At 38.3% G+C, this 10,575-nt stretch overlaps 2 protein-coding genes across 4 annotated transcripts in view; one reads left to right on the forward strand and one right to left on the reverse strand.

The window, feature by feature from the left end:
- Positions 1-3,426, reverse strand: part of taok3a (TAO kinase 3a) — a 57,976-nt gene extending 54,550 nt beyond the window's left edge. Inside the window, exon 1 of one of the 3 annotated variants that reach the window (XM_034871567.1) lies at positions 3,199-3,426. The gene's annotated coding sequence lies outside the window, so the exon portion shown is untranslated. The other 2 variants (XM_034871568.1, XM_034871569.1) reach the window with 2 other exon arrangements.
- A 1,519-nt stretch (positions 3,427-4,945) lies between these two features.
- The window catches only part of suds3 (SDS3 homolog, SIN3A corepressor complex component), an 8,525-nt gene continuing 2,895 nt past the window's right edge, over positions 4,946-10,575 (forward strand). Inside the window, exons 1-9 of the mRNA XM_034871570.1 lie at positions 4,946-5,182; positions 6,819-6,888; positions 6,995-7,050; positions 8,145-8,216; positions 9,412-9,431; positions 9,557-9,713; positions 9,978-10,073; positions 10,299-10,360; positions 10,464-10,492. Coding sequence (XP_034727461.1) covers positions 5,071-5,182; positions 6,819-6,888; positions 6,995-7,050; positions 8,145-8,216; positions 9,412-9,431; positions 9,557-9,713; positions 9,978-10,073; positions 10,299-10,360; positions 10,464-10,492 — 674 coding nt within the window. The 5' untranslated portion in view covers positions 4,946-5,070. The remainder of the gene's footprint in view (positions 5,183-6,818; positions 6,889-6,994; positions 7,051-8,144; positions 8,217-9,411; positions 9,432-9,556; positions 9,714-9,977; positions 10,074-10,298; positions 10,361-10,463; positions 10,493-10,575) is intronic.

A 10,575-nucleotide genomic window follows, 5' to 3' on the forward strand; every position in this document is an offset into this window, starting at 1 on the left:
ACAATAAAGATTTTATCATTAATTTGGTTTTCATTAACCCGTGTCAGGCAACTTCCCAAGCTCAAAATAGTTATCTGGCCAACGGTATCAGTACAGCAAAAAGTATGAATTGTTGGTGTCCCTGGTACTTTATACTTCTTCAGGTTTTTGACAACAGCAATGGGGAAAATAATGGCACTGGGACCAACATCATTGTGGTTGAGAAGTTTATTCTTGACCCTTAGGGTAGGCTTGATTATTTCTGACCAAATAATCCAATGGTCCACTTCTTAACTTTTTCTGAGCCTTCAATCAAATCTCAGTCATCACCAGAAGATTAATACATCGGGACTCAGGCATTTACCACTCATACAAAGAGAAACCATTCCCTTTTTATGTCTGTCACAGGAAAGTGTGGCACAGATGACATGTCACTGGCAGCTATGGTATTATCAATAATTTGTTTTTTTTTCTCTAATAAAAATATTAACAATGTTAAATTTGTTATGTCTTTGTTTGCTACTTTTGAAGGTAGGACTAAAAGCGCCGCAGTGTTAAAGTGTTGTTGTTTTTTATGTCTGTCACAGGAAAGTGTGGCACAGATGACATGTCATTGGCAGCTTTGGTATTATCAATATTCTGGTTGTTTTTTCTCTAATAAAAATATTGACAATGTTAAATTTGTTAGGTCTTTGTCTGCTACTTTTGAAGGTAGGACTAAAAGCGCCGCAGTTTTAAAGTGTTGTTGTTTTTTACACTGGTAGCAAACCAAGAATCCTTTGATGGTAATTTAAGTATAGTTGATTATGTTAATGGTGAAATCTCATACTAAAAAACACACAGAAAAACGTAACAGTTTTTGGAGAGAAGATGATAAATTCGGATGAAAAAGGCTGAGACATTTCAGTAGCTAGAGTGACATAATCTGTAAAGCCTTGTAAATACTAGAATTGTTTGATACAACAAATTTTTTCCGTAGCACGTTGTCATCCTTAAAAAAATGTGTATTCTGACAAATTTCCTTAAGCTAATGAACTTGATTTAAACCAGTCACATGTTCTGCATGCCTGCCTTTAGTGTGAACATGGCCTCAGTGTAGGCATGTCTGGCTCACACCCCCCCGGCACACGTGCCCTTGTCCCTGACAGCCACTCCCACTCCCCCCCTTTCCCAGTGCAACCATCAGCATACACAAATCCAAACACACACGGCACCGGTACTCAAAGGGATTTGTGCCAATTCATGAGAAGACCCCTGGCTAACGTCTCAATAATCTCTCACACAGCTCTATAAAAAGACATGACTGTTAGCAAATGCCTATGCCTGTCTAAGAGAAGCTTGTTGTCACATTACACACAGATGTGTATCACCCAGTCTTTACCAAAAGCCAAATTAAAGCAGAGGAGCACATGATAATTTGTCCAAAACACTTAACAGTCATCTATTGATTATGTGACTATTTAAGACAAGTCTTTACAAACGTGACACTTTTAGGTCTTGAAATTTTCACGTTTTACAACGTGCACTAAAAGGTTTTTACCTGACCTGATGTGGCTAACCTCTCTTGGGTCCCACTGTACAAGAAACAAGCATTTAACTCATTATAACCTGTGTATTATCAGCCTACAGTGTTTCTGGCACCAAGATCCCTCTGTATTAGTCCAACAGCCTAGATGACTTTAACATTTACCTGAAAAGGGTCTAGTGAAAGTAAAAATCACACATACTGAACTGCCCTATACACAATCACTAATAAGGAAGTATGGCACTTTCTGCTCCCTCTCTCAATTGCTTGGTCAATGAAAAAACTGACTTGTTTCTCTCAAAAGAAATTATTCTGTTACTTTGTTACTTGACAAGTAACCTAAACTATTCAGCAAAACATGTATGCGTGAAATTTGTTTTTCATCCCCTTCTTTGCACCTCTGAGTAGTAGAATGTAGACCTACTATAAATCGATTTGAATGACATGCAGGTGCAAAATCATAATATGGGATTAAATGATGATGATCCCTGCTTGAAATCGCGTGGGCAGGCTTCTTAAAATAAATCTTTACAAATGACACAGTTTAGCAGTGAAACACAGGTCTAGTGCTCTCACTCATGCGCTCTACCAACAAGAGATGACATCATGTTGGGTCAGCTTGGGTTTTAGTGCTCAGCTTGCCATCTACATCTGCCATTTCGAGCGCGTCATGTTAGCCTACATTTACTTTGAACGCTCGTTATTTAACCAAAGCAGACGTCCTGCTGCATGCCTGTGATGACCTATTGTAGCATTCACACCTGGAAGGTCTTAAAACATAAAAATAAAGATGAATGACGTGCGATTCATGTCTTTGCATTAAACCTATGCAAGGCAATATTATAATCGTAATCGTGAAAAACAAAAGTGTCAATGAAGCAGCCAATGCGTGACTGCTTAACAAGTGCCTAGAGACGTATTAAAATATAGTTAAATGTGGTTCGGGTCATGTGCCATGGACGTTACACCGTCTCAACCAAAAACCATTGTGACAGTGCGTTGTAGTAAAATCTCACTCACAACCATGTAGGATGCAATGGAAGGTACCACAGTCCTTTGGATGTGACAGACTCACGCAGGACTGGCCCACATTGCATGACAATGCTAAAATAACACGTTATAGGACAAGTTTAAACAGCGTCAAACCGTGTTGTCGGCTTTAAACCCCTTCAACTGTACACTTCATTAAAACCTGTCATCCGTTCGCTCCATACTCACCCCCTGAGGACCAAACCAAACAGGGAAGCGTCTCCCCCGTCAGTTCCCAGCGCAAGTATCCAAATTGCAGCGTAGATTTTTAAGCAGGTGCAGAAACACATCAATCAACAGACGTGCACTTCGCTAAGACCTTTAAAAAGCAAACCTACGCACTTATTACTACCCCAGCGAGCTGATGCTGGTCTCTGTAATGTTACTCACCACCTCTGAGTGGAGTGGCGTTGAAAGAACAAGCCGAACAACGTCGAAACCAGGCGACTGTGGTCATTTTCAACTTAAGGTGCAACCCATAACACTCATTTATATCGACTCAGTGAACTGCTTTGACATTTAGCTTCAATAGCTTAGCCGTTGAGACAAGAGGAAGTGTCATTTCAGTTTGAGAGCGCGAGGCTAGCACGAGCTGAACCGTTAATGGGGGGGGGGGGAACAAACAGTGACAGCAAAACAACAACAGAGGGAAAAAAAGCACTTACCTTTTGTAAAGCTCGTTGTTGTTAAAAAGTGTACTCAGTTCAAGAACATTTAGTCCCACTATGAAGATGTCGGTGTGACTTTGCGAAGTGCTGTCAGTTGGTGTGGACTTCCTGAATGACGGAGCAGCAGGAGCACAACCCTCGCCCGTGTTTGACAGCTACTTTGACAGACAGGCGGAAATAAAGTTGTCTCATGTAGTGAAGGGTCCACTGAAGGATGTGCACTTCGTGTTTTGAACAGAATAATTACCAAATGTATTGTTTTCTATCTTTTCTCATTTGGTTAACCCAAATCAAATGCAAAAATATACAGCATTGAATTTGTATTTCAAAATGCTGCTATAAAAAAGCAGGTGCTTAAGTAAAAGTAAAGAATCAATACTACACCTTGATTCCTTTTGCAAATCATTAAAGATGCATAGACTGAGTCATACTGTTGCAACTTCATTGAAGGCAATTCAGGTCGTCTCCTGAATGTAACTAGTGCAATGCTTCCACCTGCTGTTGCACTTGAGAAGTTCAACTGTAAACGTATAAAGCAATGTACTTTATTTCTAGTAGTATCAAGATATTATTTAGACTTTTATTTTTAAACATAATATTTCCCCTGAAATAATGGGCGAAACTGAGTCCTTTGTACATAATCAAACACTTGCGTGATAAGGTTGGGTAAGCACCTTTATTGTGTAATGTATATGGCATTACTGTTAGGCAAATAATAGCCTAGTACAAGTTGGAACCATAAAAGCAACTGAAATACCAAAATCACTACTGATTATATGTTGAAATTTAAGTACCACTGTTTACAGCATTCACACATTTTACTTTGACTTTTTTTCCCCAATCAAACCTCTCTTGGACAGCGAATGTTGAATGAATTTTGAATTTTTCATCTTCAATTTTTGATTGCACACTGCCTTTCAATCTGTCTGTTCATGATGCTCTCAGTTTCTTACATGTCTGCTCAGCATAAAAGTAACAACCGAGCTGTACATCTTCTGACAGGCCAGATTCTGAAAAAACACATATTGATTAACAAAAATGGCTGGTATTGACAACACTTCAGAGTTAGGGTTGCAATGCAAATGACAGTTATTCCGATAATTATTCATATAGCCCATCTTGTGGCAAAGTTTCTACTTGAACCTGCCTACCTAAATGGCTGATGTATATTATTTTTACCCAACTGGACCCTTATTAAAATAATAAATTGCCTAAAGAAATTATCATAAATTTTAATCAAACTGATTGGATAGGTTTAGTGTTATGTTCCAATCCCTGCTGTGTGGTGACAGGAGATGACCTAATTATAGTTGATACATTTTGGGGAAAAAACTGAAAGGACAAATTTGGTCCATATACTTGTCAAACTTGTCTTATGTCTTTGTCCACTTGAGAAGACAGTTTAAGCATGGGAAACAGACAGGAGGCACGAATACATCTGCAACTGTGGTGGCTGGTTTAATTGTAAAACACTGGATTTCACTATTGACCACCTATTAACTCTTCGCAGATCTGAGAGTGCAGAAAATCAATGGATGGCGAGCGATCGAGCCGGGAGCCAAAACAAAGAGACCTCATAGCCTGTTCGGAAATATGCTTGTTTAAATGTTTAACCCTAGATTTCATTGCGTATACAGAAAACACGCCAATTATTGAATTTTATCTTTTATCTTATGTACTTTGTTTTAATAGTTGAAAGATAAAGTTAAATATTTGTTACACATTAATATTTCAGACATTGTATACAGGCATAAGGTCAGACAGTTTGGAACCCGGAGGTCCTGCCAGTTGTAGGCGCTTTTCCAAGCAAGCTGCAAAACACAAATCGATTGTTTATTTTGTGTTTGTTTACATTTTTCAAGCGAACAAATGGCTTCGACTTTGCTATCACCTATGGTGGATTATTACAACGACGAAGAAGAACTTGATAGCGTGGAAGATGACGACGACCGGAGTTTCAGGGGAAGAGACTCAGAAGAAGGTAAACGAATTGACCAAAAGCTCTCTGACAGTCGGGCTCTGTCTACTTGTTGGAAAAGTAACGGAAGTCCGCAATTATTGCATACATTTTGTTATTTTTAGTGCAGTCTTTTGAAGTGATCTACGGATTAAGCTCGACTGTAAACAGTTTTTCTTAGTACTTTCTAAATTAAAATGTACCTGCCCGTTACCAAAGCGGAAAAGCTAGCTAGCCCAATACGAACCACACGCAGTTAGCTTACTAGCTAACGTAACATAACAAGTCAGTTAGCTAACGTTACCCGACTACGGCCAATCAAGTGTCTGCGCGGAACAGAACAAAATCAGAAGCAAGTGATGTAAACTAGCCAAGTCGTTTAACGTTACATTTGCTTAACGTCTTCGGTGCTGATAGAAAACTAAGCCCACGTTTAACGATAAAAATACACTCTTGCAACCGTTTACATGCTAACTAAAGTTAGCGTTTCAATACTAATATTACGCGTGTGGCATCAGTTTATTTCCACATGATTAGGAAAAAGTGGCTTTGCGTTATTGTATAAAATGTAACTCTAAATTAACATTAATTCAGGCATTTTATAGCCCATCAGGATTATTACACAGTTTAAATAAACGTTTTTTCAAATGAGGTTTATAGCTTTAATTAGCCAACTAGCTAGCTACGTAACGTTAGCTCCAAGCATTGACAGGTCGGAAGGCAAGCGAAGCCCTGCGTGCTGTGTCCACTGCACTGCCCTTTTCACACCATTCAGTGAGACAGGACGGATAGCAGTGAAAGAGTAAGAAAGACAAGAGAAAATCAATACGATGACAACACTACAAGGTTAGCTAGTTTCTTGACATTGACTTCCTAGCGAACAGTTGGACTTATGTTTTCCTCCTCCGGATACGTTGACGGTTCTGTTGTGCCTAACTTGTTACTGTTTAAACAGCAGACTGTGCTAATTTAAGCTAGCACATTAATGCTAACTGAAAATGAAAGCTGCTGTGTCAGCTTAATACGACTGGGCCTTACCCTTCTCTTGTGTCAGGTTTTGAAGGTAACGTTAACGCCAAATGACTTAGCTAGGTTAGCCGGTGTTGAGAAACTTGCCTCCGAAGTTTGTCACATCGCAGTAGCCTAAAACATTAGCTCTGCTTAGAGAGTTGCCGTTTGACTGTCAGCACGACTAAGTTAACCGGGGACAGTTTTGTGATTAATCCCACCATGCGGCAAATTAACAGCTATATTTATGTCACCAGCAAGTTATATTGATGTCATTTGATTAAATGTAAAATTTAAAAGCGATCCATTTTGTCCGTTTGTCTGGATAAAGTTTTTCTGCTGTCGATCCGAAAATAAATAGCCTAGTTTATAATAATTCATTTTTGGATTCCCCCTGGTGTCCCATTTCAACAAACTAGAGGGCATTCCCAAGTAGGGTGTTCCCATTACCTTACCCGGTGCCACGCACGTCATTTGATCTGTACAGATCTATGCTGTCTGTTTAGGGAAAAGCTCAAACACGATATCATTATCTTGTGGTACAGTCTACCGAAAGGAGCGCTTGTGCATTATTTTTTTAACAGAGAATCTGAATTTTAGTCAAATATTTTGACAATTAAGTCATTCTTCTCCTACTATGGCCTTTTTCCAGACACGGAAGATGCCAGTGAAACAGATCTTGCCAAGCACGACGAGGATGACTATGTTGAAATCAAAGAGCAGTAAGGATTTGACCAACCATGGATCAGCGGTTTTAACCTTAATAATAAATATTTGAAGTTTTAAATGTTCGCCTGGTGATATTTACTCTGGTTTATTTCATTGCAGAATGTACCAAGACAAACTGGCCTCTCTGAAAAGACAGTTGCAGCAATTACAAGAAGGTAAACACTTTTTTTTTCTTTCTTCATATGACTGAAGTGTGTGAAGAATTTTCTGCTGCTCTTTATCTTTTGGAGTGGTACTTGTGTGAGCATGGGGATACGTTTTCATTTTTAAAAGACACAACCAGGTCCTAACTGATTAGTCATGGTAGTGTTTAGAGATTAAATCATCAGGTCACAAAGTCATCACAAGTCATCTTAAAAGTGCAGCCACTGTCTCTGCCTAAAATCAGAAACGGACGATAACTGAGATCAAATGTTTGTCTGGTGTTTACTGATTCAAACTATTTATGAACAGTGTAGAAATGTTAAGTGACAACTTGGGAGGTCATTGTAAATGTAGGTTTAATTTAGTCTAGATGGTTGGTGGCTGATGAGAGTAACAGGTATATGATGCCAACATTTGCAGGTGAGTTGTCTAGAAAAATTAGGTATGTTTTTATTTTAATGAATATTCATAATGGAGTTGTAATAACTACAGAAGTGGCTGGCTCTCATGGCACAAAACAAAACAGTCAATTCAATTTAGTTGAGTTATAGTGTCAAATAACAGAACTTATTTCAGGACACTTAAAAAATAGATAGATAGTATGTCTAGTCCACGCTATAATATACAAAAACCCAACAATTCCCCCTAAGAGCAAGCATTTAGTGTGACAGTGGTGAAGAAAAACTTCCTTTAAACAGTCAAAAACGTCAGACAGAAGCAGGCTCTTGGTGGGCAGCCACCTGCTGCTGCCAGTTGGGACTTTGAGATTTATTGCCAAAGTAAGTTTTCACTTGCATGGAATTTGCCTTGGTGCATACAGTAAACATGAAAATGAAATAAACAATAGAGCAAAGTACTGCAACCGTCAATAACATAAATATAGAATACAAATATTGCCATGAATATTGGGTAAAAGACAGAACATATGTACAATTTAACTGTTATGGATAGGGAAAGAAGGCTGTGCGGTGTTCTGCAGGGTGTGCAAAAATATTAGTTAGGGGATGTACAAAAGTTCACAACACCATAACATTTTTTTAAACAAAAGTTGTGATTCCGTACATGTTCACGTTTAGTAAACTTGTCCGTCACTTTCTCTTTGCAGGAACACTGCAGGAGTATCAGAAGAGGATGAAGAAGCTGGACCAGCAGTATAAAGAGAGACTCCGAAACGCAGGCAAGTTAAGCAATATTTAGAGACGGAACATACGACTTTGGTCCTAATGCGTTCAAACCAACCATGTTTGGATCAGATTATTATGGTAATTATTATAGACAGACACACACACACACACACACACACACATATATACATTTTGGAGTGCTTCCTCCTTTTAATATGGTTTGTTTGGCCAGAGGAGAACATTGGCAAAACAGTGCTGCAGAACATCTGCTTTGAGGTGAAAAACAGAAAAAGAAAACTTTTGCAAGAGCTTATGAATTTCCCAAGAGAAGTGTTTGCCATGAAAGCATTATATAAAGCATTATATACAGAGGTCCAATTTCCCACATGGCTGGCACTAAAAGATGTTTTAAATGAACCTGTTTTAATATTATTGCAGTAGTATTGTACATGTTGTGGTTGACTGTAGTTTTGACTTTCTAGCCTTTTCTCCTGCTCCCTGTTCAATAAGAATTGCACAAAGTAACACTGGCTTTTCCTTTTTTGTCAACATTTTGAAGATAAAGCTATCTTGTTAAAATTAAATTGTATTGGATTTGTCAATTGACATAGCGATGGCGGGGGTTCCATGTTTACATTCTGTGTGAGCAACGAGGTCTTGACTGGTCAATAGATTTTTTTTTTTTTTTCTTCCTCATACAAGATGAACGGAAAATGACAGTTTATACCCAGAACATGATTTTGTTAGTTTACAAGAGCAGATTCAATTTGTTTTAAAGAGGGCAGAGCCATTTTCCTCTCTCGGCTCCCAACCCGTTCATCTTCCACCATTTGTTATATTGGTTACTTTATTTTTTGTAGACTCAGTGGCTTATGTCTGATCAGCTATTTCCCTTGCTTCCTGTGTATGCCAGCATTTTGTGTTTGTGTTTGCTGATCAATATTTCTCTTTGTTTTACCTTGAATACACTGCAACATATGCATGTGGGTTCATTCATAAATAGCTAAATATACATAATTTCTATGTCAGTCAGTTGCTGACCATTTAATTAAATAAATATTAATGTAAATGCCAATACGATAGTTCGTGAAATGCATGTGATAGGCCAATTTTGCCTGATAACATCGGCGAACTGATGTATCTATTTAGCTCTACTTGAGAATTACCAAAGTTGACTTTAGTTGTCAAAAGTGTGATAATGTGCCAGTATAATTACATTAAACATATGTTTTTCCTTTGTCTTTACAGATCTGTTTCTCCAGCTTGAGGTGAGTATAATTATTCTTGCTGACTGACTGAAGCAGTTTATACAGAACTAACCTTTTACTTTTCTGGTATTAGATGAAAAACATCCCTTCCTTTTCCTTCATTTCTTTCTCTCAACCTTCTGCAGACAGAGCAGGTGGAGAGGAACTACATCAAGGAGAAGAAGGCAGCTGTGAAGGAGTTTGACGATAAAAAGGTTGAACTGAAGGAAAACCTAATTGCAGAGTTGGAGGAGAAGAAGAAGATGATCGAGAATGAAAAATTAACAATGGAGCTGACAGGCGGTAAGGGCGACAGAGTAGGATAATTAATATGTGACTCGCTTAGGAAAAGAGAGAGACAAATGGAGTAAAAGACATGTGGAAGACAGTTTTTCTCTCCACACACTTAAATATCAAGTTGTCCAATTTAAAGTAGGACTCTCAGATAATCAATAAAGTAAGATGCTGCGGTTTGAATTGCCTGTAAGCTTTGCTTTTTGAGAAACTTTTACACTGTTAGTATGTTAATGTTGGATCTTAGTTTGTCATAATGTCTTTCATCCATAGATTCAATGGAGGTAAAACCTATCATGACTCGGAAGCTGAGGAGACGGCCCAATGATCCAGTCCCAATACCAGATAAACGGAGAAAACCTGCGCCAGATATCCTTTGCATAATCTTGCGGGCTCTGATTAGCTACTCTTAGCTTATAACTAGATCAAAATGTCAGGGGTAAAGTATTGAGTATTGTGCTGGTAGTATTTGCATTCTCTCAAAATACCAGGGGAGCATTTTCTTTCAATGGGACGTCAGAATCAGCTTCCTTTGTGAAACTGGCTACGTTTCTCAGCTATGTTGTTTAAATTGCCTTTCTTAACTCCTCACACCTCAGCTCAATTATTTGTTAACAGATGAACAGATAATGGAAGATTTAAGAACACTTAATAAGGTATTTCTGAATGTCTTGATTGTATGCATGTCCCTGCTGAATTTATTTATATATATATATAAAATGATGTCTTTTAAAATTCTCACACCTTCTTTTTTAACAGCTCAAGTCACCAAAACGACCGGGTATGTCATTGCTCCTTTTTCACACTTTGGTTTTTGTACGAATTAAACAAACTATACCATGGTAACTACGGAGCTGGTACATTAGCTGCA

This window comes from Etheostoma cragini, chromosome 5 (assembly GCF_013103735.1).
Source record: "Etheostoma cragini isolate CJK2018 chromosome 5, CSU_Ecrag_1.0, whole genome shotgun sequence".
Taxonomy (NCBI): domain Eukaryota; kingdom Metazoa; phylum Chordata; class Actinopteri; order Perciformes; family Percidae; genus Etheostoma; species Etheostoma cragini.